The sequence below is a fragment of the Tyto alba genome, unplaced genomic scaffold (assembly GCF_018691265.1).
Source record: "Tyto alba isolate M040663 unplaced genomic scaffold, T.alba_DEE_v4.0 Super-Scaffold_11, whole genome shotgun sequence".
In the NCBI taxonomy this organism is placed as follows: domain Eukaryota; kingdom Metazoa; phylum Chordata; class Aves; order Strigiformes; family Tytonidae; genus Tyto; species Tyto alba.
Genome location: NW_024881273.1, coordinates 7,405,183 through 7,432,875, shown reverse-complemented (window position 1 = coordinate 7,432,875; position 27,693 = coordinate 7,405,183). Strand labels below are relative to the sequence as shown.

Here is a 27,693-nt window from a genome sequence, read left to right as displayed (position 1 = left end):
CAGACTTTACGAGTAGATTTATAGCTGAGTAAAAGCCTTGAGTTACAGTCAGAGACATAAGGAACCAACAAACCCAGTCTGGCCCCCGCGGCAAGGTTTGTTAACCAAATCAGAGGCCACTTGCACTACCAGCTACAGCTCCTGAATGACCTTCAAGGATTAGCTCCTGGTTGGGTTTTTATTTAAGAAAAAATTGTACAAAGCCTTTCTTTTAAAAATCCTATAAAGCCAGGTTCTTTCAAGGGCATAACTGGACTGCAGTTTCCACCTCTTCTCAGAAACTCACTTCTCTGAACAGTTACAGATACTGCACAGATGAGCAAAGTCCAGCAACACTCAGAGACAGGTTAACAGTATGTGAACATCCCCAACTCATCACCACCATCGTTAGCCTTCATCCCAGGTTTGCTGGTTTTGCCTTTAAGAAGAATTCCGTCCTTCTCACTGTCAGCATCCTTGGTGAGAATCATTCCAGGAAGAGTCTGGCCAGGAACAGCACCAATAAACAATATCGAGACAGAGATGCAGACACATGGTATCTCTTTGACAGACCTTTATTAGCAGACTGTTCCCTACATGAAGAATCCAAGTTAGATTTGCATTATAACAATTTGTGGTTACAGCTACAAAGATGGTTGTCATTTTGCATTGATTTTTGCATTCTGATATTCGTATTCCCATTAGGCCACACTGGTAGGAAGGAGCCACTGCAGAATTTGTGACAGGTCTCAAGAAGCAGGGAGTGGAAAAAAAAAAAAAAAATCATACCACTAATCCATATTGGTTAGATTACCATGTGGCTAACTGCTGACAGCACTGGATAGTCAAGGCCTCACTTGGAAGACTCTCCATGAACGACCAGATTCTGTCAGCAAAAAGGCAGCTGCTGAGTGCTAGCAAACCCTTTTCTGGCTTCTCACACACTTCTCCACAGTGCCCGCTTGCATGAGAAGAGCACTGGCTCAGCAGCAGTGCCTGCTGATGTAGCCTCAAAGCACAACTGCAGCAGCTTGTGTCCGAGGGCAAGTTTCCTTCCATGTCTGGAAACTTGTATTTCCTTTAGTCCCTGAGATTTCTCCCCTCCCCCCCTTACCTAAAGATTCCCCAAGATCGCTCTCCATTAGCCGTTGTGACATCCAACATACACAGACCTTCTCCCCAACTTCAGCCATCCACCTGAAACCCTTCCAGCCACACACAGAGGCAATTCCAAAATAAGGCGAGCCTCACCATGCACCCTCTCCCTCCTCCCAAGGTACTGCTTCCTCACCAGCTCCCTCCTCTCCTACGGCTTCCTGCTACAGAATTTCTCTGGGCTGAGGTCCTCCAGCAACAACCCCAGATGTGGGAAAGGCAGCTCAAGCCCCAAAGGGAAGGTACGCAAGCAACTTCAGCATCCCTCCCCACAACTCAGCTGTGTGATGTAAGAGAACAAATAGAGAACTTTTTAAAACAGAAGAAATACAAGCACAGTAACAATATTTAAACAAGTCTATAAAAATAGTCTGACATAACTCTGTTCAAATAAATACAAAATAAATATGCTTTAAGCAGTAAGACAGTGGAATGCAACGCTGGTCCGTTTTGCCCAAAATGAAACGTTGGATGAGGATCTCTCAGGCCTCAGAAGCTAGATCCTATCAACTAAAGTAGCCCATAACACAGTCAGAGAAATTTTAAAGCCATCTCTTTCCCTTAGCCTTATGAAAAGCACCCTTTGAAAGAAAAGCAAGCGCATCTTAAGGACTGAAAGCTCAGCTCTCCCAGTGACAACCAGCCCCTCTCCCTCACACCCCTTCCCACAGCAGACATACTCCTGGCTTGGGGACTCCACCTCACTAATGCAAACCTGAAACATCAATCTACAAAGAGGTCTAAAGAGATAGATAGCAGCATAGGCACAGGGTTTGGAAAAGGTCCACCAACTATCCTTGGCACCAGGCAGAATGGAATTCAGTGGTCCATGCAACACTGCACAGGGGCTCTCGTGTCGTGCTGGGAGCACAACTGCACAGGAGCTGTGAAATATTGTCTTTTTGTGCACTAAAGCCATGCATCAAGGTGCCAGTCCATCCAGGGTTCTCCTGTCTTCCCCTTTCCAAGCCCCTGCTGAGTATAAGACAAGCCAATCCCGGCATGCAAAGGATACAGGCATGCAGGCTCTAGTCTGCTGCTTCTGTTAGTAAGTGCATCTTGTTAGTGGATTTATGAGATACACCTACAAAAAATAAATAATCCTAATTCTTCATCAGGCTGGCCTAAGTAACATTCAGCCTGAATGGATAAACCACTGCCCACCAGCCCTCAAAACCAGTATAGTTCAGTTACATTTCATGTCAAGTCTTGGAGGCAGAACATGAATGTCTCCTACCCAAAGGAATATATGTAAACATAACAACAAGCCTGGTGTGGCAGCAGCTCCTACACAAGGTTTGTACAAATTTAAACAATGGGTAGGAAGTTAAACAACTGAATGGAAAAAGAAGCTCTCTGAATGGAAAAAGAAGCTCTTCCAGCGAGTCAGAAGGTGCTCATCTGCAGGCAAACAGCTCTGTACACGCAATACACTGCAAGAAGACCTGTTACCCAAATCTTTGCTACTCTGTCATACTGCTGGGAACTGACCTCAGCAACTTGTGCCTTAAGATTCTCCCAGGAGTTCATCTCCTGGTCTCCCAAAAGGCCCAACAAAAAGGACCACATAATGGTTTATGTGAAGCTCTGAGTAGCAAGATGGCAAAGGACATCAGATCCTCCCCTCCCCCTTACTGACTCACAAACTATCTGAGATTTCACAGCTTTGCTTAGTCAGCTTAGTGTCAACACATTCACAGAATGAGAGATGGCTATACGTCTTGGGATTGCACCCCAAGATTTCAGAGTTCAAAGTCCTCAGCATCTCCTGGTCACCGTGACTGCACACCCAGAGTCATCTTCAAGTTTTCATAAACCACGTAGCTGATGCTTACAGCTGGGATCACCTTCATGAAGTTTGGCGCCAGACCCCGGTAAAGACCAAATGCTCCCTCTGTCTTCAGAATGTGTTTAAACAGTCCCCTCATCGTCACTTCAGGAGCACCTTCCACTGAAGCTGCAATAGGGAAAGCCACAATAAACAAATGCAGCCTACGTAGTAAAAACACTTTAAATTAAAACCTGTCTCAAAGAGCAGTTCTGAATCACACGCCTCCTGTGGATGTTCACAGAACAAAGGTGCTTCATGGAGGACAGCACCTAACTCCTCAGCAAGCCAGAGCTGTCTCGTACACCACAGCCATGCTCTCAAGCTGCTCTGCAGACACCCTTAGCCCAAAACTCCTGATCTGAGCAAAACAGAACCTCTGTCCTGGAGGTGCTTGGCCCCAGATGCTAAGGGCAGCACGAAGTCCACTGTCCTCTTACAGCACAGCAAATAGCCTACTGCTCAGCTGCACCGGCCAGTTACGGCTGTTGTTGCAATGTTTACACTAGAGGACCTTTCCCCTGCTCAGAGACCATGACAGGAGTTCCCAAAGTTCCCAGAAGTTCTCACCTTGGGCCTGCATGCGTGTCCTCACGAGAGCCAGTGGGTAACTGGCAAGCTGCCCGCAGGTACTGGAGATGGTGCCACAAGCCAGCAGAACGAAGACTCCAGGGTCAGCACTGTTGACAGCATAGCGTTGCAACCAGGCATTTTTCAGTGTCTGGAAGGAAAAATTCAGATGTTAGCACTGAAGCAGCAATCAAAATAATATCACATTACATAAAAGTTCTAGCATAAAGGCCCAGAAAGCTATGTGCAAATTCAGCCAGAAGCACTAGGCTTCCGAAATCTTTTTGAGCCACTGATACTGTAGTGCCTCGGGAAAATCCCTTCTTTAATTTTCTACTGCAATTTTCTCCAAAAAAAGAAACAAGGGACCATGCATGATGTTGACCAGGAAAGGAGAATCATTGTATTGGATTACCTCTTCGGTCATTTTGGATTAAAAAAAAAAAAAAAAAAATCCATTTGTGCCCCATAAGGCTGATCAAGAAAACATGGATAAATTACTTAAACTCCTGTAGTAACTGACAAGTCTGACTGATAAAACTACACAAGCAGCACAGCCCTACAATAGTGGGGGGGGGGTTGACCTCAGCTGGGGAAAATTAACTCAGACCCAATGCAGATAGGTTAAAGGCTTCATACCTCATAGACTGCCAGGTCAATACCAGCATACGGAATGATTCCTAGCATGTTGGGGATGTAGCCTTTGTAGAAGGCAGCCATTCCCTCCTTCGAAAGGATGTTTTTGGCACAGTCCAACATGCCTGAATATTGTCCTGTCTTCCTTAGAGCCATCCGTGTTTTCAGAACCTATACGACAAGAATAAATACCATGAAAACTTAACAGGAGAATCAATAGGAGGAAACTGTATAGACAATGTAACTAAGACGTGATGGTCAGGACTACAGCAAGTGTCATGCAAACAGTATTACCCAATTATTACCCCCAAGAACTCATCACAATTAATCTATCACAGTGCTGGTGTTCTACCCACATTTTCCCATCTCAGCACCAGGCCCTGACCCCACATGGGCTGGACTATCAGCCACTGCCTCACCTCCATGGGGTAGATGCTGCTCTGGGCAATGGCCCCAGCCAGAGAACCAGCCAACAGCCGCTCATGGATCCTCAGCATTTCCTGGTCAGTACCAATGAACCGCTTGATCTGTAGAAGCCAAAACAGACATTGAGGCTCCCCGACTTCTCAGCTGTCTTTTTCTTCCAGCTTGTCCTTCCGCAGCCAGACTCATCTGTGCCCTTTTACTCACCTGCTCATAGGCCATGAACTTAATGGCAGATTCCGGTGCAATCTTCAACACATTGATGCCATTCCCTCGCCACAGTGACCTTGGCCCACCCTCTCGGATCATTTGAGTAAAACCGCCAACGATGCACATGTTGTTACTGCGAGAGGCATGAACCTGGGACAGAGAGTGCAAGCTTGGATTAGTTCCAGTCCTGATTACGACAGCGCTACGTTTTTCTGTAATCCAGGGACAAAAGGGCGCTTTTTTATTTACCCAGAGATTTGCCAAGGCTTTAATCCCTTCCAGACAACTTCTACAATAGGAAAGCAAGCTTCTTTTCTTTTTTGCAAAGTCTAGTGTTAACTAATGAGTCTAATCAATATCTCCCTCTGGAATGGGAGGAAAGGTTAAATCAGCAACTCACACACCTAGCGTAGGATCAGCTACCCAGGGTAAACTCAGTTGGCTCAAGAGCGACACGGCAGGCTAAAATCAATTTTTTCTAACTCCTTCCTAGCGTGGATAATAGTGAATACGAGCTCTGCCAGCTGTCCACCACAACCACTTCAACTTTCATGTCCTCAGGGTCTCTCACAGGAACACAAGACTTGAACTTGTTTCAGGAAAACTCAAGTTTTCCAGTGCTCTAAAGAACAAAGCTCTCTAACTATTGACAGTTTTTACATGTCTCCTTCCCAAAAGACTCTCTATATTCTTTTATATTCAATGAAGAATAACAATGAAGAATAAGCTTTCAAAAACAGCAGTATAAAACCAATGAGGTTAATCCTGGCCCGATTAATCTCTGTACTGTGTTGATGAGCATTATCATCTCCTAGGCATCCAGGAATATTAAAAGAATCTGCCCGGGTATTCGAGCAAACTGGAACTGCTTCATCATACCTGCATGAGCACTTTCAAGCGGTCCAAGGGAGCTGTACAGGTTCTGGACACAGCACCTGCACCTCCACCTGCAACCAGATGTCTCCACCACATCCCTGTCTGCCTCTCTTCCACTGTGAATTCGTCAGGGACCGTCAAATTCTCTCCTACATCAAAGATCTGCAAAAGTATAAGGTGTTGAGAAATGTTTCATCAGCTAGTGATCTTGCCAAAGTTTTATTGCTCTTTATCAGTGTTAAGTGTTGAAACACTGGATATGCTTATTCCAAGTCAGCAGCTTATCTATAGCCATTAACTTCTGTGACTGGCCACAGAACTGCCACTGCTATAGCACATCACAGGGGGAACCTTCACATTCAGAGATTTCTGACCAAGAAGCTGGCAACTGATGAACATTTGTCTGCATTAAAATACTGTGAATCATAGTAAGGAACAAAATGACCAACTGCGAGCAGCTGCATGGCGAAAAAGCTGGACTTCTCTGGAACCTTCCAAGTTCACAGCCAGTTTAATCTCATTACGTGCTATTTACACACACTGAAATATCTCCAGGAAGGACGGCTGCCTGTCAAATCAGTTTCTAGTCTTAACAGGTCCTGAACCAGCAGGGGCTGGCCACTGGTACAAGCTCTCAGAGGTACAAGCCAAGTGAACACCCTCATCTTCTTGCAGAACATGAAGTTGTTATCACCTGTGCCAGAGGCTTCAGAAGCCATGCCAGTGATAGGTGGCAAGATAACAGGACAGGAAGCAATTGGGCTTCTAGGGCTACAAGGCAGCTACTGAACCATGAAGAGAAGGATGGGGACTGCTGATAGCAGCTCCCAGGGGTCAGGACTCTGTGAAGCTGGGGAAAGACCAAGACCTGTTGCAGAAGAACCATTTCTTACCGTGGAGTGCTTCCAGTACAGGATGATTTCAGGAATGTTCTCCACCGGGTGCAGCAGGTGATAGTCTCGCCACTCATTCCAATCAATTGTCATTGTCCCATTTTTATCCATGCTAAAAGGATTTATCATTAGATGAGTACAGACTCCCACTGGGTGGCAAATTCTTCCTCCCCTTCCCTTTGATTATTCAGGCCTACACCAAAACAAGCTTTGCAAAGCAACTACTAAAAGACTTCTAAAGAGACACAAGACAAAGCTAGGAAATCTTCTATTCACCAAACACTACAGAAAGGTAGAGGTGGGCTCCCTTTTTCCTTCCCTCTCTCTCCCCTTTAACTGACCCAGAGGAGTAGTTGCACCCCTTCTACCAAACTTAGGGATGTAACTGACACTGAAGGGAAAATAATACTTACTAGGTGACAGGACCCCAGAAGTGTCCCGTCCTTATTCTGACACACAGGCAAACAGACAGAGGGAAGGTAGCAGAGGAAAGAAAGAGGAAAAAAACAGCACAAATAAGTGGTTGTTAACATGTTAGGGCCACATGCATAAAGCACTAGGCATTTCCAAAGAGCACAGTCTTTCTCCAAAGCAGCAAGCTCAGGGCAGCAGGAAAATCGGACAGGGATACAAATCAGCTCAGGTGCAAGCACCTCCCCACAACAGGTGAGGAAGATAAGAGATTGTGACAGTAACTCTCCATAATGCATTACAACCCTGTAAGTGCCAACTCATGGTAAATAAAATCAAAATGAAGAGTAATGGACAAAAATGGGGAGGAGCTGAAGTCTCTGGAAAGTATGTACAGGGTAGAGAGAGGAGATGGGTTCCATGTTCCTACATTTCCTTCTAACCCCCCCAGCAGTAAAACAGAACCACCAGCTGAATCCTTACCTCTTCAGTATTTTCTCAGCCTGCTGTTCAGAGATCTTGACACCCAGGTCCCGAAGTGACTGTACAATCTCCTGGGCATCAATACGGCCTGCAAAGGTAAGCCAGTGAGCTCAAGTATACATATTACAAGCTAACACATGCAGTAGTCTTTTCTTGAGCTTGAGAAAGGTGTTTACCATCATTCTTCTTATCCAAACTCTTGAAGACCAGTCTCAGCTTCTTTTCATGATCTTGGAGATAGTGAACAAATTCCTCAAAATCCAGCTGTCCATCCAGGTCCTTGTCTCCAGCCTTCACAATTTTCTGTTCAAAAAAAACATCAAAAACTGTCACTTCCTTTTTTTCATTCAGGCAGATCTACCCCTTCTACCATATTTAAAGATTATTTCCTACATGACTGACTCTTCCTCCAGAAAGTAGCTGACAGTTATCATAACTCCTCAAACAAATTTGAGGAAAGCTGTAGTGTAGAAAGAAAAGTCACCTGACTCCAGGCTACTGTTTCCCAAAGGTAGTTACGCAGATGAAATGCTTCATGCTTTTATCAGGGATATTCTGCTAGTATCATGTGTCTGATCTCTTGAGTAACACCTTACAAAGCCCTTGTGGAGGTTCTTGAACTAAGTAGGAGGCAACAGATTTGCATAAAAAGTGAATCTCAAAACTTCAGGTAATAAAAAAAAAAAAAACCAAACACCTGAACAGGAGGAGGAATTTCATGCCTACTATGATCCTTAGAGAACTAAGCTCCCTCTGGCAATAACTAAATCCAACCAGAAAAAGCCTGTCCCGCTCTACTGGACACAGCCAAAGATAAAAACCCCTGTGAACTGGTTTAGGCACCCTGAAGCGATGTACTTTAATTATACAAGTTTCCAAGAGATGCATATAGAACAAGAAAAGGTTCTTAGTAGGACAAAGCTGAAATCAAGATCAGACTCTGTGCCAGACATCTAGGACAAGGTAAACGGCTAATTAATTCACTCCAGCATGTGACAACAGCAGATCGACTGTCCTATCTAAAGGCACGTGGCTACTTGTTGACAGGAGAGGTGATCTCTGGACTACAAGAATGTGGCTCAGGGAGTTCCTATTCTCCTTCTTGTCCAGTCACTTGCCTTTGATAGCCTGTAAGTCTTTTACAACATGAATCGGTGAGCAACACTAAATGAAGTGTGATTTAGTCTACTGCATCACCTAAATTTTTAATTCTTGTAACATTTATGTGAACAGCAGGTGGGTTGTTAAGGAAACTCACAAGTTGAGATCAAACTCTAGGCCAACCCTTCATTTACCAATATTTTATTCAATATTTAGGCTTCAAAGGTAATAGGCAAACCTAAGCTTGTTGAGATATTTCCTCAGCCTAAGTGCACGTGTCCCCTTCATAAGCCTTAAGTCTCTGTTTCAATGCCATTTTAAATTGCTTCAATACTAAATACTTCAGTATTAAAACTCTCTCTCCCTTGCCCCACCAAGTCCTGTCACTTTAGCCCTGATGCTATGAGGATTATCCCTGATCATTTTATGAACCTTAAATAAGAAAGTGCTGTCCCAGCTGCCCCGACCTTTGAGGTATGCCCAGTATCCTTAACCTGCAATTTATCATATGACTGTTGTAAAGTTCAGATATGACCCCACATTCAACTTGTAGGCTAAAGATAGGCCAACATCCCTCGAATGTCAGCAGGTCGGCCTTGAACAGCTGAATCAGGGCTTCCCTCTGACTGGCAACCCCCAACCAGCTGACAGGCACTAAAAATTGAGAGGCACTGTAAGAAAGATGTGACTGTGCAACTGCTCCCGCTCTCTCAGGACACCCCTCACAACTGTGGAGATGTGCAACCAGTGATCAGAGACCACAGATAATAAAAGCCGCCTTGCTCTGCTAGCCACCTTCCTCCACCATCACAAAGCAAAAATGCTGTAAGCCTGTCAAACAGGAACCTGCAACACATGTGAAGGGTGAGAAAGCCAAGCTCCCAGCATCTTCTCCAGAGTTATGAACAAATATCTGCCTGCAGCTCCCTGCCTTTAACAGAAAATAGGAAATCTCCATAGACAGAACTGCTCGTAACAGCTATGCTGGCTGCAGTCGTTTCTATGGTCACCTGCATAACACACTGTGTCTGCAGCACGCTTTGGGACCCCACATGTCTTAAAGCCTGCTACATCTCACATTTGTGTGTCTGCACAAAGGTATAAAAAGCCTACCCAGCCTTGCTATTCAATAACCAGCTGCCTGGGCTCTTGACAGCCTGGTTGTGAAAATCACGGCAGTGACAGCAAGCTGAAAGCAGGGGCTGTGATCCAGAATCGGACAGAGCGCTCCGTGGATTTAGTGCCTCTTCCTCCTGCTGCGAAGGGAAACGTTCTTGCACAACCTCCCGGGGCTCAGCCCCCGCACCGCTGCTGAGCCGCGCTCTGGCTCACAGCACAGACCTGCTCACCTTCACCGGGGCGAGACCTGCATCGGCTCGAGCTGACATTAGATTACACACCTCCCGTCAGAAGGGGGGCAGGCGGAAGCGTGTAAGGAGGAGGAAAAGGAAGAGGATGCGAAACGTTGAATGTGAGCAGACTAGTTAAAGCAGAAGAATTCACAGTTTGGAAAATCCCTTTTGCTGTTTAACTTGCATCAAATCAACTGGTTTAAACAGTCTTAGAGGCACTGAGAGCTCATCGCGTTCAAACCAAAAGAATCAAAAAGTCCGCTCCACACTGTTTCAGTGATCTCTGCCAAAGGGCAAGAGAAACATGTGCCTGGAGTACCCAGCTATTACAACAGAGCCATCATGAACTTCTCACCCACCAAGCAGCCGCTCAGGGGGTTGGAGACCACCCCTCGGCAGCTCGCTCCCTCCCACTCCTCCCTCAGGGCCATACCTGCTTCCACTGGCGGTAGGTGGAGAACTCCTGCGAAGGAATAAAGAGGCTGAGTCGGAAGATGGATTTGAGTTCAGCCGGCAGCCCCTTCGACTCAAAGTATTCAAACTCCGTCTGCGACTCCCCGAACACTGGCACATACAGGCAGAGGCAGAGCATCTTTCTGAGCCGGAGACTCAGCTGCCCTGCTCAGACTGACTGGCAAGCGAAGTAAAACTGAATGACTCCCCTGAGCTAATTTCAGTGCGTAGTGCAAAGGAAATGCCAGCAAGTCTCATGACACATGCCTATGAGCGCACCGGGCTCCGGTGGGATTGGCTGTACAAGCCCTGCCCTTCTACTTAAAAGGGAAGCCGTGGCCGTCCGTCCCACCCCAGCCACCCGACCCATGTGAGCTGCCTCCCCTTGCTCAACACCAGGCTCCCATTAAACCCCACGAGCTTACATCATGCTCGCCGCAAGTTAACTCTTACCAGCGTGTCTTTTAACCCAAGAGGCTTTGGCCAACAGCCAAGACGCTCACTCGCTCTCCCTTACATCCCATCAGTCCTTTCTGATCCTGTTCTCACCCCTCTGGGGATTTACATGTGCAGCACAGTAGGGATCAGTCTTCATCACAACCTCTCCATCATACAACACAGGAGGACTCACCACAGTAAGTGCAGGATGCAGTCACTAACTGCTTTTGTACATGTTTTGGATATCCAGCTTAAGCAAAATCCTTGAAATTCCACTTTTATAAGGTTATTTTGCTATGCCAGAGTTGATTGGCTTTGGTTGCAAGTTCAAAAAAAAAAAAAAAACACACTTGTGCCAGCTAGGAGCAGGCAACTCCTGCATACCACGATCTCTCTCCTCTGCAGCACTCCAGAGCTGCTAATACAGGCAACAATAAAGCCTGTGGAGAAGCTTTGCCAACGTGTCAAATACTCAGAAAACCATCAAAATCAAGGGCAGGCTTCAAAACAGACCCATCTGCTTCAAAGCCTCCCATCTAAGCATTCACACAGCAGTTATACCAGCTTAATAGTTTTTCCTCCTCTTCCAACTACAATTAAACATTGCAGTCGGATATGCACTGTAATGACAAGTGGCCAGGGCAAAACAACATTTTCCAGTTTCTACCACTTACAATTTAGCCACTTTGTAAGCAAGTTCCTGAGCTTTCATCAGAAGCAAGCCAGGCTGAAGAGTGAGTGTGGCGCACACATCATTTAATGTGGATATAATTACAGGCTTCTGAGCATTTAGTGGAGTTTGATGTATGGGATAACACCTAGTACTACAGTAAGAGTAGCAAAGAATTGCAGCAGGTCACAAAGCTGCTCAGTACAGAATTACTAATTGCTAACATGAATTTTAAAACAAAGTTATAGTCTTGATATTCGTCAAAGAGAAGCCATCATACAGGGAAGATGCAAAAAGCCATAGCCAATAACCAAAACACACTAATCCTGCCCACACTTGAAGTAACACAGCTTGTTTGCTAAACTGGTTTAAGCCAGTCCAGCTAACAGCCTTCCCCACCACTGCAGACACAGCAACATTTTCTTGTGTTTGCTCTGTTTAAACAGAGTGCCTGGCCAGTGCAAAGTCCAATAAGCACTCCCCTCCTCAGATCCTAATGCACAAGGGGCCTCTACGTTTTTACTGTCGTGTTTTGTTCTTTAAAGAAAAGCCAAGGTCTGTAATGAGCTGTTTGTGGAGCTGCATGTCAATCACACAAATCAGGAATATTTAATCTGGGGCTTTATTTCAAGGATTTTATTTTTTTTTTTTTAAAAAAAAACCTTAATAGATCATGACTTGCATCAATTCAGTACCCTTGAGAACCATGACCTACAACAGTTTCTTATGCCCTTGCCCCAAGCACCTCTCCCACCATGGCACTACTGCCCTGTTACCTAACCAGGCTTAACCTACTCCCTGCTGACGTCTCTCCACATGAAAACAGGATCTTCTCAGGGACTCCAGATCCTCTTAAAGATCAGTTGCAGCAGCTCACTACATGCACGCCAACAGCATACCCCAGCCTTCTCACCAAGTCGAGTCTCTGCAAGCAGCATCCTAATGCCAAAAGCAAATACCTTCAGCAGCCTGGCCAAGGCAAGCAGCTCCCCCCCAGCTCCAGGCAGTAAGTGAACAAATGTAACTCAGACTTGCCCCACCAAGCCTTCAGATCCTCCATAGTCCTTCCCAAAAACTGCCAAGCATCACTATTAAAGCTGTTTGGCAGCTCAGTTGCTATGCCAACATGATGCAGATTTTCCTAATAAACTGTCTGGAGGTAGCAGCTACAGACAAAAGGCAAAATCTGCACATTTTAGGAAAGAAAAGCCCTACTTGCTTACGTCAGAGGAAAGGAGAAAGGTAATGAGGTTAAGAAAGCTGAGTTTAAGCAGGGTATTAATTACAGGACAGCAAGTTAAGAAGGAGAGACAGATTATAAATGAAGTTTATACCAGCAATTCTGATTATACTGACAAAGGGAACTTAAGCACTAACCAGTTTTTAGATTTCACCTAAAAAAATCCCGGTAAACCTGGAAGAGCTCAAATGCAAGACAGCTCTCCAAAGCTGGAGGGATCAGTGCGGCTGGAACACAAGTAGTAAGAGCCCAAACCCGAGCCAGGCAGCCGGTCCCGCTCCCCCAGCCCCTGCAGGCACCAGCACCCCCCCCCCAGGGCTTCAGAGGCGAGCGGCAGCCAGCACATCCCTCCTTAGCACGGCCTGATCAAACCAAGGACAGGGCACAGAGCTCCAAAGGAAGCCAGTCCTCTTGAGTCAGCCCTCCCTGATATTTCTTCCATCCACCAGTCCCGCCAATGAAGCCAGACCTACACCTTTCTGGTAACGTGAAGCCATCCTAGCTAATACCCTCCTCTGCTAAAGGGAGCACTAGGTGGGTCCATCTTCCTTCTACAGAAGGCTCGCTTTTCTTGCCAGCAAGGAAGCTGAAAACTTGTTTTCATCTTATTTATAGCATTTGGTTCTTATTTAAATGCTGCACGAGTTACCAGTTTCAATACCCTGCCATTCCAACGCTAACCTTTCCAAGTCATTCGTACTCTTCTAGGCATCTGCTTCATCACCAGTTTGCTACATCAGCTCCAGAAGGTACCTCCCAAAAGGCTGGGAGGATGCAGCCATACAAGGAACAGGAAAGTATGCTGTTTAATTTTGAATTTACTTTGCTAAAAAAAAGTCTCTAAAAATATCAAGTGACAGTGAGCGTCACAGCGACATAACTAACCTCCTCCTTCACAGGCAAAACAGCTTTCTGGGTGAGTACACCATGGGCCAGAGAGAACCGCTACTGCTCAAAGTTTTCTCAAGGCTCTGCTGACTTAGTACTTTTTAATTTCTGGAAGCTAGCTTATAATTAATCGTACAGTACAGGAAGTCCTTACAAAACACAAAGAGTGTCAAGTATATGAAGGAGGGGAGTTAATCATTTAAGATACCCCAGCAGAGTAAAGAGCCGCAGCCAGCCAAGACTGTACAAGGGGAAGAATAGAGATGGGAGAAGGCAGACAACGCTACATGGTATTTGACATAGAGGTAACCAGGAAAGGTGACCTGTTCCACTAACAACACACAGATCCAAAGTTACAAGTCCGGATGGTGACATCAGGGGCAGATCATACCTCTCTCCTGTGTACACACACCCAGGGGCCAACGCATCACATTTGTAATCAGTATTCTCTCCCACATTTGCAAGAACAGCTTCATGTTGAAATCATTACCTTTAGTGTGTTTCTACTCAGATCCATGCTTAATGACAACATGAAGATTGCAGAACCAGGGCTAGGAAGCAGCTCCAGTCAAGTTTATCAATACATGTGAATTCCTTACAGGAACCTCAGTATCAGGTGTGATATCTTCTGGTTTTAGCAGATAGGTAGTTACAGGTGTTTTACAAAACAAAGTGGCATACCAGTCAAGAGACTTCTCCCAAGATCACAGACAATTAGGGGCAGAGAACAAAAGCTGTCCCCCCCACCTTTTCTTTAAATACCAAATAATACTGTTTGCTCACAGTGGTTTGTAATCTATCCCTAAGGCCATACAGGACTTTTTGCAACACTTCTCCTTCACACAGGTAATTAAAAAACAGATATCTGATCAGGCACAAACAACTGCAGCTTAATAAATTACTGTCCATCAGCTGAGCCACGATGGCTGGATGCAGTATTAGCCAGCCTGAAATGCAAGGTAAAATATATCTGCATAATCCTCAGCAGAAGACCTTTACACTGTTTTACTTTTCAATCATGGCAAGCTAAAATTACACAGTCACAACCCCCTAGAAGAGGGCAGTTACTTCCTAAACTACAATAACTCCATTTTACCACAACCTTATCCTCTAGGTATTTCTCCATTAGCCAATTTTAGGGTTCCTATGCAGCAAAACTTCCCAGGATCACACAGGAAAGAGGAGATTAGCATCAGCTTTCAGAGAAAGCTTCATTTGTAGGTGCAAACAGATGGGCTCTGCCTGACTGAGGGACCATTGTTCCCAGAGATTTTCAGCCTTACACTTTCAAGGTTTTCATCACAACCTCTTTCAGCTCTGAGCCTCTGTCCTTCTTCAACCTCTGTGCGCAAAAGTCCTCCTCTTCACAAAATGCGCACGCTCCTCTGTTGGAAGAGGATGCACAGTGCTAACTGCTAACGACAGGGATGAAGGCAAAAGTCCCTGCAGATTTTTCAGTCTGATTCAAGCAGGGAGTGGCTTCCATTCCCCAGAATGCAAAATGCCACCGTGCCTGTTTCCATTCAAAACAGCAGAACAGACACTAATCCCCTCTACAACTTAAACCTGTTCATCCCCCATTTTAGAGAGAAAGCTTACAGCAACAACCATGCCCGATTCCCTGTCAAATAAACTGGATCCTGCAAGTCATGCACCCCTACCCCTGCTGCAGACCTTTAGTATTATCCCAAACTCCCACCGCTCGCAGGGGTTATGCCCGACTCCTTCTCCCCTAATCCCACGTCACACCCTTCCTCAAACCCCAAGCAGTCAGAGCTGACTACACCATCCTCAGGTAAAACAGACAGCATTCCCTCCCCATCAAAAATAAACCAGAATTGCAGTCAGCCAGCACTGTGCTAGGAGCCCAGGCACTAAACTAAGCAGCTTTTGTTTGCTTCCCCCCAGACAAAGCCTCACCATTTATTCTCTGCCAGTTGTGCGCACCCAGCACCTCCCCGCTCTCCCACCCCTTGGGAAGTTCCCATCCTCATGCAGATTTTAGTCTCCCCCTTATGCCACCCGCTCCCCAGGGACAGGCTTTACTCTCTTCCAGGCTGTGCCATTCAAATAATACAGCCGGTTACTCATTTGCTCAAAACATGTTAATTTTTCCAGTGGCTTGCCAAATTAGAGTGACTCCAGAACATTTTAAGATCTATTTGATCCTTTGCTGGTCTCCAGTGCAGGGGTGGGACTCACCACTAACCAGCCTTATCATTCCCTGCCCTCTCAGTCATGCTTCTTACAAGTTGCCCAGGAACCTTCGAGACCCCTATATTCCCCTTTGCCCCTAAACAGCACTTTCCCCCCCCCCCCCAGCCTTTGAACATCATGTCTGAAAGGTTAGATCACCTCCTCTCTTCACAGTCATTCCCCTGGTGTCCCCCCCACCATTTCCCTTCTAGCAAGCATACACGTTGAACCCTGCTCCCTTTTCCTGTTCCTCTCCCCCCTCCCCAAATACAGACACACCCACCCCCAGCTACTCACACACCCACCCTGCAACACCCCTACTCCCAGTAGACCACATACTCCGCTGTCATGTGCACCAACCCCTCCTCAGGCCCCTGGATATCCCGTTACCTTTGGAAAATGCTCTGCGGGTCCAACCACCAGTAGGATAGTTGGTCTCCTTTCAGTGGGATCAGTCCCTCTGTCCTGTGGCTTCCCCAACATCTTTGGCCCTTTCTCCCCGGGGCCTGGAAGTGGGGTGGTGTTTCTGGCCTCATCCTCTTTTTCATCTGCAGGACCTTGGCACGTGGCCCTGGGAAGGAAGCTAGATAGAAAATGCCAAAGGGTCTGCAGCATTGCTGCTCCAGCGAGCATCCCAGGCAGGGAAACCCCAAGTGCTCACGAGCTGCCCGCTGCCAAGGATGGTGTGACTGCACTACCAAGCACCCCCAAGATGGGAATCGGCACGGCAGCCAGCGGGAGGTTCAACCCAGCGACTCCACGGGCTCAAATTCTTTACAAACCGCTCCTGCGGACGCTTCCTGCCTTTTGAAATTGCTGCTACTGCAGTCGTGCCTGGCCTGACAAGCAGCTCATTGTACCAGAGCCTCAGAAATCTGATGGCAACAGACAAAGCACAAGACCCCTGGCACGGAGAAGCCGAGACGCTGAGCTTTGGAGACTGCTTGGACAGAGAAGCCGAGACGCTGCGCTTAAGAGGAAAGCTAAAGATGAACCTCTCCAGGAGAAGCTCCTCAGAGCTGCCAATTAACCCGCGTGTCCCAGCTCATCCTAACAGCACATCAGGCGAGCAGCGAGGCTGAACACCCGAGGCTGCGTCCCCACTGCAGCAGTGCCCAGCCAATCCTCGCTCCCAACACTGCGGTGCTCCGGAGCAAGGCAGCGCGCGCAGCCGGGCGGGAGCGCGCCCGAGGCACCCCGCAGAGGAGCGCGCCCTCCGGCTCCCTCGGGCAGGCACGGGGCAGCCGTCCCGAGCGCTGAAGCCATGGCCCCGATGCAATTCGGCACCGCAGGATCGTCCGAGGCGTGTCCGTACCCACTGCTGGGGCCGGGCTGCAGCTCTTTGTTAGGGCAGCAGATGGTTCTGCGGAGAGAAGCCGGATTTTCCCAGCCATGGCTGAATTAACCTCTAACTGCACCCTCTCTCCCTGGTCTATTATAGTCTCATCCGTCACTACAATAGCTCTTTGGTGCTGCATTGTGCTTCTGCCATATGGCTTTCAGCGCAACACAGCGACACGCTTCCACAGCATTCGTGGCTATTCATCTACGCGCTGTCTAATACGCTATGGTTAAACTATTGCCAATGAGTCAAACAGGCTGAAGGAGCCTTTAACCATACAGTCAAGGGTAAGATTAACCAGATCAGGACCACAAGTATGTATCAATATATAAGCACCTAACACACGACATCCTCCAAATTCCTACAAGAAATGCCAAGTTTCCATCTGCTGCCATCGGCCTCCCGAACGGGGCACCGCCAGGCAAGTGAACCCACCGTAGCGGAACCGGGCAGGTACCAGAGCACGCTGGAGACAGTAAGGGCTCATTTCCCTTTCTGAAGTACCAACAACTTACCTTTTAATCCTAGATTCTTGCCTGCCTTTTGCAACTACAGACAGAGGGCACTGCACGCCTCACTTTCCAAAGCATTATGACTTGTCCATAAGAGAACAGTTTGGGGTTTTTTAACACACAGGATAATTTAAGTGCAGACCAAAGCTTCCATCACCCAAGGCTCCCTACCCACAGCAGCACAGCAAGCTCTAGAGCGAGCACAGGACCTCTGTTCTCAGCTGTTAACTTTTGAAAGTGACTGACTGCAAGAAACTTTTGTTTTACATATATTAAATATGAAAATACAATCCAAAACCTGGGAAGACTGCAAGCTTTAAGTAGCCAATTTGCAAATAAATTTGAGATGACAAACACTAAACATCACACTTGGGAACTTGCTGGGATTGAATACCTTTAACCAACCTAAGTAATGGAAAAAGTGAGAGACAAATACAGAGAAGATATCACATTAAAAAAAGAATTCTTCTGCAAATACATTTCAGGATTACTTAAGAAGAAAGAAACACTGTTTAATTATAAGGTCTACATACAGTATACAATGAAGTTTTTTACCTTAAAACTTAACACAGACAAAAAAAATAACAAAACAAAAAAAAATTACAAAACGCAGAGGCAGTAACACCAGGGTGAGGGAGTCAGAAAGCCCTGCTCCTCTCTGGGGAATGGCACATTTCAGTTCTAGCTGGGATGTAGTCAGAAGCCCAGGCTCAGGCAAAAAAAAGAGTGAGGAATTTTTGTCATGCCTCCGTTACCTTCAGCTGCTGCCAGTCATCACAACTACAAGCACAGCAGTTAAACTTTCTAAAACACAGAGAACAGGATCCTTTAAGATGACATTTGAAAGTTTCTAATGCTTTCAAGCCACAGGAGGAACAAAGCAGATTTTCTGAACTGGGCACAGTTCTCCAAAATCAGCTTCTATTAGCCTAAGGCTGTTTCACAAGAAGCTGATCTGACACTGCAGCTAAAAAGAGGTGGTCTCACACATCCACATCAGCTCTGTATTTACCTTGCTCCCACGCTCCTCCAACAACCTCATTAACCCAGCCAGAAGTTACAGAGCTTTCTGCTGCGGTAACCAGTTAAGGCTATTCATGGATGGGGTCCAAAAAAGCATAACTGCCTGTGGAAAGGGCCTCAGAGTGGCAGCAGCAGCCACACTGACCCCACTGCTCACGGAGCTACAAGCCACAATACAGAAGGCAAAACACTCGAGTGGGACTTTAGATTTATCCTCAATGGTCACTTAATGCTGGGCTGCTACTCAGAAGGACCCATTAAACCAGCGGATGTTACCTGACACTACTGCTTACAGTTTATTTGCATAGTATTTATTAGCTTTCATGGTGTGTGCATGGCAGGGACCCAATCTTCCTTTGTTCATGCAGAGATTCCATAGTAAAATAATAATTTGTGCAAGAAATTACATGCCTGGGGTGCAATTAAAGCAGAAACTCAGCAATGCTTCCTTGGCCTTTGTCCTCACTAAAGGAAACCTCAGAGGAATTCTGCCACTGCACTAATCCACACAGCTCCTTCAGAACAAACAGACTTTTCTAATCATATTTAGAAGAGGAAAAAAAAAAAGGCATTTCTTTTACCAAGTGGGGAATTTTATTAGGTCAGAATAATAAACCTAGTAACGGCAAGATGATTATAGCTAGAGGCAAAACAACTGCTCTCCTACAGGGAATTTGTAGGGAAGTCTTACCCTACCAACACCACCACAAGGCCAATCATTCACACATGAGAAAAAAAATGTAATAAATACCACGAGTCCAGCCTGAACAGTGAGTGACACAAAGGAACAGAGGAGGAACAAAAAATAATTTTTTGTAGAAATCATGAACAAAAACCTAGGCCACAGTGAAACAGCTTCCCTGACATAGGTTTCATTAGGAGACAGTCAACCCTCCAATTCCAGCTGTTTCCATGATCCAAGCCCAGGATTTTGAAGGCAGAAAAGCACCAGGACTGATTTTAAAGCTGGTTCTTGGCCAGCACACCAGTCACTGGGGGCCAGGGGCACCTGGGGCAGCTGGCCTCAGGGTCACACACCATCAAAATGGATAGTCATTAGATAGCCAGAGGAGAAGCTGACAATAAAGTCGTGTAATCTATCCAAACAGGGAGAAAGGAAAGAGCGAGAGTGTGACATGTTTTGCTTAATTAAAACAATATTGTCCTCAGCACTGCAAGCTGTCAGAGGGAGGTTCTGTTTTAAGCCAAAAACTCAAGGTATCTTGTATCCTCTTCAGCCACATCACACAGGTCACATCTTAGTACCTGCTAAGTCTGAAGCTTCAGCTTTCAAACAGGTACTTGCCCTTTCCAGCCTGCTAGTACCAGGCAGAAATTCAGACTCAGACCATTTGCTTTAAGATGGCTTCTAAAAGACTTTTGAGTAAGTGCACAGCATTTTCCAACAAGAATCTGAGCCTCGTCACCAGACAACTAGCTAACACATAAAAAATGCGGGAGGGAGGGTGAAAAGAAAGGAGGCAGAAGGAAGGGAGCTGTGCTTGGAGCAATGACCCTTCTCCTCCTCCAGCACAGGAAGAGCTGCCACTGCGGTCGCAGTCTCCAGTTCCTTTCCTTAGGTGACCCCGCAGGAACCAGCGGTGACTCATCTCCTTTGGGAGCTCTCCTGGAAGCACCCCAGGAGCCTCGTGTGCCACCCAGAGATAGCACCCAGCCCCAGCTGGGATGGGCCACCAGGACTCTTTCAATTACTTATCTTTTCAAATGTAATCTCTGAACAACTAAACCTAAGTACTTCCCACTTTGTAGAAAGCCAAAGTTAACCCTGCACAATGCTTCTTGCACCACAACATGAAACCTAAACATCTTGGCCACTGCTGCTTAAATAATTAAACTGTCTAGTGACATTCAACTACGTTAATATATTAAGGTGACACAGCATAGTTCAGTGAGCACTACAAAGAGACCCAGGTCACCTCGTTATAGGAACCCTGGCACAAGTGATTAGCTATTCTAGTTGCTATATCAAGGCAACCAGGGACCAGTGCCAAATTGAGAGAGCTGGCCAGGGAGGGGAAAATACGCAGCCATTGCCTAGAACAGCAAGTTCCACCGAGGTCATATCGTATCACATGAACCGGAGATTGACCAAGAGAAAGGGCATCCTTAGTACTCAAAAATTAGAAAGTCAACTTCTTTCTGCGTTGGAAGTTAATCAGGAAAATAACTAGTGAGAAATGATGGCCCTCCAGCAGCCAGGGCCCAGGCCTGCTCTCACACAGCCCCTGTTCTCCTCAGGCTAAAACAATGTAGATCCACATACCAAACAGCTTTGCCTTTTCAAGCAACTCATGATCTAAAAATTTCTGCTCTTACAGCAGAATTCTCCACTGTAAACCACTTTAACCGCCAGAAGCTCCCCTGCAGCTCGCTACATGTGACTTAGTAAAACTAAGACATCTCCGCTGCCTTTCCACATTGACACTGGTTATCACAGCCACACTTCACCCGAGACAAAGTCTGGGGCATCATTAAAGTGTGCTCATGTTCCACATTCAGAGGGCCAAATATAGCAATAGGACATGAACAAGAACAAAGACTCATTTACCATTTGCTACAAGTAGGTCTGAAAGAAAAAAATCCCTCCCCCGGCTCCACCTCCCAACACAGTATCATATTATAATATATGCAACAGAGAGCACAGAACTGCAGCATTCACTATTTTGTAGGGCTCAGAGATGGTTTTGATGTCATTTTATTAGCACCTGTCAACCATTTAAGGGTTCTGCTCAATATTCAGCCAGATTCATCACTGGTATTGTTTCTTTAAAAAAAAAAAAAAAAAGAGAGATTAAGTATACTGAAGTCCTCAGGTTTTTTTCCTGCCCTTATCTCAGTAATCTGACTAATAATCCAATGCAGATGATAAGGAGACACTTTCCACTGCTGACCAAGGCATGTAGCTCTGGTCACTAAATGCCCCACAGAACACAGTGAAAGACCAAAATGCTGCTGCATATTCTACACAGACAAACAGTTGCTTTAGACCAGCTTTGTTGTTTCATTTCACTCATGCTCAGGGGATCCTACAGGCTTTCACTTCACTACAGGGTTTAGAATACGTCCCATCCCACAGAGAACAGAACAGTGAGTGGCCACGTCTGTGACACGCAGGCTGCCTTTCTGCAAGAGACACTCACACAACATCAACATTTAAAATTTATATGCTCAAGTCAAAGTTGCATCTACGTCTCACAAAACTCTGTGGTGTCCTTCGTTCACTAACACCCTACAAATAGGACAAAGGTCTCTACTAACTAAACCTGAGAACCACCAGGCCTCTCCAATTTGTTGCAAGATAGGGTAAAAAACAATCCTGGAAGAACATTCTGAGATTGCCTCTCAAGAGTTATATACCTGGTCCTGCACATACGTGAACATAAAGTAACACTTACATAATCCACAGTTGTTTGTTTATAAGGTAAACTTACGCAAGAGCAAGTTTCTCTTGTATGTATTTACATCTAAAAACTCACTTCCAATCTACCCCTTTGAACACTGAGTGGACACGCACTGCCAGTTTAATACATTAATCACACTAATGCAAGCCTGATGACTGGAGACCAAGTTTCAGTAAAGACTTTCACCATTATGGTGTGAGATTCCCTGGTCTCCAGCATCCATCTCCTCCTGCCCACCCCGTAAGAGCTCTGGGTCCAGGCGGAGGGACCGAGGCAGGCAGCCAGCATGCCAGCCAGTCTCCCCTGACATTCATTGTCAGAGCGCACCCTCCAGCCCAGCAAAGCTCTCTCTTTAGGAGGCTGCTGGCCAAGTCTATTAATAACCCACACTGCGCTGAGAAGTTTCCTTGTGCCAAAGCCAATCTCTGTATTTCTTCTCAGTCTTTGCAGCGGCTGTCAAGAACTCATTTCACTGATTACAAGGAGTTCATTTGCATCTTCAGTATGCCTAAATCAGAGAAGGTAACAGAACCCAGAATTCACTCCAACTCATCCACTTCCCATAGATTTAAAGGTGTTATCTCCAGTTCTGCTCTTGGACCGGGTTTCCCAAGTGCATGAGAACACGGCCTTCATCAAACCACACATTTTAGAATTTACAAAAAGCAAGAACAGGCCTCCACTCCCTACAGACCCAGCAAATATGATCTTTTCTGCTTGCTATTATACATAAATGCATGGAGTTACTTAACATGGTATTGAAAGCAGTTTCGCCTTGTGTTAAACTGGTTCAGGGTGTCCACATTTGTCCTTTGGGATTAGTCAGGAGATGGGTGGTTGAGAAGCTGTCAGCAAATACCTTTCAGCAGAAGGAAGGGTATCAACTAGAATTTCAAACTGTAACACTGCTTCACTTGTTTGATATGACTGTGTTGCTCAACCCTTCATGATGAGTTATGATGGCCCGGCTAAAAACTCCACAATTGCCCCAGCAGGATTCAAGACACACAAACAATGAAAATGCTATATTTAAATGTATATAGGTTTGGAGAGGTATTCCAGTCTACATTACAGAACAGTATTAGAATTTTGGACTTTTTATCATAAACAGACTTGTGTAACACAATAAAAACTCAGGTCCTCTTTTTCCAGATGACTGTGAATGGAGAACAGGTGAAAGCATCACAGAGAAAGGATTCCCTGCTTTCTCTGCCCCTTACAGTTGCTGGGAATTTGAGTACACTATGCACAGTATAATACAGACTATTCAAAAGTTTTTGAGCGTAAAATAGTTACAGAAATAAAGAGTCTGAAAGGAAGAATTAAATGATATCATGACAGAAGGTAAACTATTGATCAGAGATAAGATTAAACTTTTTTATGATTTTAAGTGCTACAATAGAAAGAGTTTCTCAATCCATCCATGGAGTCACTTGCAAAAGAGCTAACTGATCAGCACAGATACACGGTGTTCTCCAACAGCTGGAAGAGTCCAGAGATGCACTTAAAAAGTCAAGTCATTCAGAGGAGAGGCCTGAAGCAAAGTGAACGCTGCAGAGTCCAGCTGCAGCAGCGTAGTTATGCTCTTTGGTACACGTGAAAAGTGAACAACAGAACTTGTGCGGGAGTTTAGACAGCCAGAACTTGAAGATCAAAGAGGAGATACCAGGCTAAGAAAGAAGTGATGAAAGCAGGTTTGAAGATGTCAGCAGAATGGGAACTGATGTAGTTTCACATGGGGGAAGCTAATACCAAGGAAGCAATAGGCAGCCACATATACAAACTTAGGAGAAGGAAGTATCACAAGGCCGAGAAGGACACCATCATCACAGCAGAAGCAACCAGACACTTGTAACTGAAAAGAGACAAGGGTTATGTTTGCTCTGTTTCTTAAAGCTGAGAGAATCAGTCCAGCAGAAGATGCTCAGCACCACCACAGAAGAGGTAGCTGCAGACAAAGTTCATCACTTCAGTCTGTCTCTAGGCAGCTGGGATTAATTCCACCAGTTCAAACTGTCTGAAACTTCAGCAGCAGAGGTGAGGTTTTAGAACAGTACTCCAGCCCTGCAATTAATTGGGATCAGTAGGAAAACAGTTATATTAGAAAATACACAAATACTACCATTACACATCCTTTCAACAATACAGCATCTCCAGATACAAAGCAGAAAACATCATTACAGTTCAACTACCCATATTTCCACTAAGTGCATATTTCCAGTTCCATAAGTCTACATAAGTATTTTCATGAGGGAAGTCAGAAAGTAGTAGTAACAGAAGATCGACTATTCCAGAGGTAGATGTAAGTTAGCAGTAAAAGGCTATTCCCTTACACAGCAGAACTAGAAAGCCTTTAAAAAATTCTTCACATGGTTATCACTTCACTGCTCAAGCAAAGTGAAGTATGTGAATTGCTTCATGCTAACCAGTGCAAACAAGCATTTCTTTAGAAGGCTCACTGATTTGGCACACTGTATTTGTCAAATGGTTTAAAGATAACAGCATGGGTAAAAAAAAATGCATCGTTTACATAAGCAAATTCCACCTTAAAGGACATCTAAGTACAACCCCTTCTCTCCCCCACCACAGAAGGCCACCTCTAAAACAGAAGGCAGCAATTTTCCAAGAATGCTACAAAGGGGTTTATCTCAGTAAGAACTCTCAAGCATTAAAGGAGCCAAAACACTGCTCATTTTCTTTTCAAGTCACAGCCCAAAACTATTATTGTTACAAGGCCTTTACCCTACTGATGCAAAGAGATTAGCAACTCCCAGCAAAGATTGGCCATAACCTCGCATTATGAGCCTAATATTTTCTCCACCTGTCTCCCAAACATTAGAAGGCAACTCCCTTATCAAAGTACTGTTGTATAGAAGAAAAAAATAAAACACACCAGAGCCACCAAGTAATTTACTAATCATGAGCAATCCATGTGATTTATGCCTAAACCAGTCTCCAAACACCACGTACAATATATCAAAAAGGCCTTCATCTTGATGCTTATGCACTTGCGTGCAACTTCTCATTAGTTACCCTAAGCATCAAGATGCCATTATTAGCTAAGGATGGAGCAGAAAAAAAGAATGACTTATAAATAGAACTGCCTGGGAAACGGGAAGTTTATTTTATTTTCCTAAAAATTACACAACGCAGAAGTCTGCTAGCCAGCTCTCTAAGGACCGTTCCCACATGTTTAACATGTTTTGAACTCTGCATCCCCGTTCTTAACAGACACTTTTTATACTGCTGAAAGGGATGCTTTGCAATACTAACAATGCTTTGTAAACTCTATTCATTTAGACAGCCGCTTCCTGCGCGGAGGAAGAGTAGGCAGAGGAAGCGAAGGGCTGAGGAACAATACTGACAGACAAGGGCTTCAGGAGAAAGACAGGATTGTTAAGCAGCATCCAGACAGGGCTTCCATCTGACAGAGCAGTTCCAGTCCCTGCAGAACGGTTCCTCTCTGCCGCTCCACAGCATGGCAAGCAAAGAAACTATCTGCTGGGAAGTAAAAATGCATTTTGTTTTATGGTGCATCCTCCTAGCCTGGAGAATGTCAGGCTGATTGAGTAACATGCCCGGGAAGAAAAGGGAATGCAAACCGAGACAGGCATGCAGGCGTAAGCACATAACCCTCTGACAAATGAGAGGCTTTTGCCAGAGGTAAAAGATTCAGCACCCAAGGGTGGCAGCAAGTCAGCATTTCACAGGGCATGCACAGGTGATTTATATGGCATAATCAGATTTCATTACCAAAATGCACACAGCAGAAAACCACCATGGCACTGCCGTTATTTTTAGAAATGGCACAACTAAACCACTCACAAGATCCTCACACCATCAAAGAATTCTTATACATCACAGCAGCAAGGGAGATGCCAACCAAAAAGAAATGTTAGAAGTTAAGATATTGGAGGTTCAAAGTCAGAAAGGAACTAACAACTCTGGGAAGGATGGATACATGCATGCAATTAAAGCACTCAAATTAATTGGGGCACCAATCCCAGAACAGGGAAAGAGTAAGAACTGTGACTTGAATTAGATGTCTTTTTAATGACTCAGAAGTTATCTTTGAACTCTTCTTCCTTCCTGCAGGACTGAGGCACTCTGAGATGGCGCATCCCTGACTGCACCCATGTGTTTATCTCATATCCTCCCAAGATACTCAGCTTTTTTATGGTCCTGCATATAAAATACAAGAGACTAAGCACGGACAAATTGTGCACTGAGGACAAGCCCATTACTCAGATTCATACAGATGTAAATTGCACTAATTACGGTTGAATAAAGCAACATCACTTTGAACCTTGAAGCCTAGAATCCTCAGCATACTGTGTGACCACAAAAGGGCACAGCTCCCAGTACTGAAGTAGAAAGTGCGCTACACATTTTATATCCTCCGTAGGCTAACTGTACAAAGACAGCGGCCTTCCCACATTTTAAGATATTTCAAACCCCTTAAAATAGACAATTGAGTCTAGCATGTATAAGCCATCTTGAGCAAGAAACTCGAGTAGCAACATGGTGCCAGACAGACTAATGTGAGGAAACGCAATGACGCAATGAAAACTGCACAACAACCTGACTGCACCTATCCCTTCCAAAAAATCTTTTGCAAATTTAAGTAAGCATGCAAGCTTCCTAGTCCTCGGACTTGGAGAAAGAGGATGTTCTTGATGGTTCTACCTGCCCAAGCAACAGTTTTTCAACCCAAAGTTTCCACAGTTAATACTGTACATGCCTACAGGTGGCAAGCGAGCCGATTCCTGCGGGTTTAGCGTTCAAGTCAGCAGGATTGCTTTCAGGCGAGTACCTAGAAATGCTTAAGCACCCTCTCCAGAGCAGAGCAGCGGCATGTCCCATCACACAAGCGGTAGTTCTCGCTCCCGGCTGAGCACCGGGAAGGTAATGGGATGTAAGCGCTAGCACGCAACAAGCAGGTGCCCGCCGCCGCCGCTAACCCGGCAGGTCTCTGCCGCCCACGTCCCGCTGCCGAGAACGGCGGAGCCGGGCGAGCTCCGCGGGACGGAGCGCGGCCCCGGGGACAGACCCGCGGTGCGGAGCGGACACGGGGTGACGAGGGCGGCCAGACGCTCGCCCCGCACACCCCGAGGAGCCCGCCCCGCCGCCCCCCGCCGCTCACCAGAAGGTCCAGCTCGGTGCGGTGCAGCCCGAGGCGGCCCAGGCCCACGGCCAGGTCGTGGATGCAGAGCGCGCCGTCGCGGTTCACGTCAAGCTTTTGGAAGAGGGCGCGGAGGCGCCGGTCCTGCTCAGAGGCCTCGCACAGAGACCGCCCGCAGGGCCCCGCGCTCCCGCCGACACCGCCCTCCGCCCCCAGGGCGGGGGGCGCGCCTGCGGCCCTTGGGGAGCCGCAGGGGCAGAGCACGCCGCTCACCACCGGGGAGGCCAGCGAGCGCCGCGCCCCCGGCATCCTCCCTCCCTCCCGCCGCGCCGACACCGGCAAATGGCGGCGCTTCCGCCGCGAGGGGCCGACACGGGGCGCTTCCGCCTTCGCGCCACACGCCGCGGCCGCCACGTGACGCCCCCGCACCGACCAATAGCGGCAGCCCCGCGCGCCGGCGTCAGCCAACA

The 27,693-nt window shown here is 46.2% G+C and overlaps 1 protein-coding gene across 7 annotated transcripts; it reads right to left on the bottom strand.

The window, feature by feature from the left end:
- Window positions 1-538: 538 nt before the first annotated feature.
- SLC25A25 (solute carrier family 25 member 25) lies at window positions 539-27,597 on the bottom strand. Of its 7 annotated transcripts, XM_033011948.2 has the most exons (12): window positions 16,193-17,077; window positions 10,351-10,380; window positions 7,641-7,767; window positions 7,465-7,552; window positions 6,984-7,019; window positions 6,571-6,682; window positions 5,681-5,839; window positions 4,799-4,951; window positions 4,588-4,695; window positions 4,172-4,339; window positions 3,533-3,683; window positions 539-3,091 (listed from the first exon to the last, which is right to left on the bottom strand). In XM_033011948.2, the coding sequence occupies exons 1-12, from the start codon at window positions 16,433-16,435 to the stop codon at window positions 2,907-2,909; spliced, it is 1,560 nt and encodes a 519-aa protein (XP_032867839.1). In that variant the 5' UTR covers window positions 16,436-17,077; the 3' UTR covers window positions 539-2,906. The 7 variants fall into 7 exon arrangements, with proteins under 7 accessions (XP_032867839.1, XP_042642407.1, XP_032867841.1 ...); XM_042786473.1 differs by lacking the exons at window positions 10,351-10,380; window positions 16,193-17,077 and adding an exon at window positions 27,245-27,597; XM_033011950.2 differs by lacking the exon at window positions 10,351-10,380 and having other exon boundaries at window positions 16,193-17,078.
- Between the last annotated feature and the right edge of the window lie 96 nt (window positions 27,598-27,693).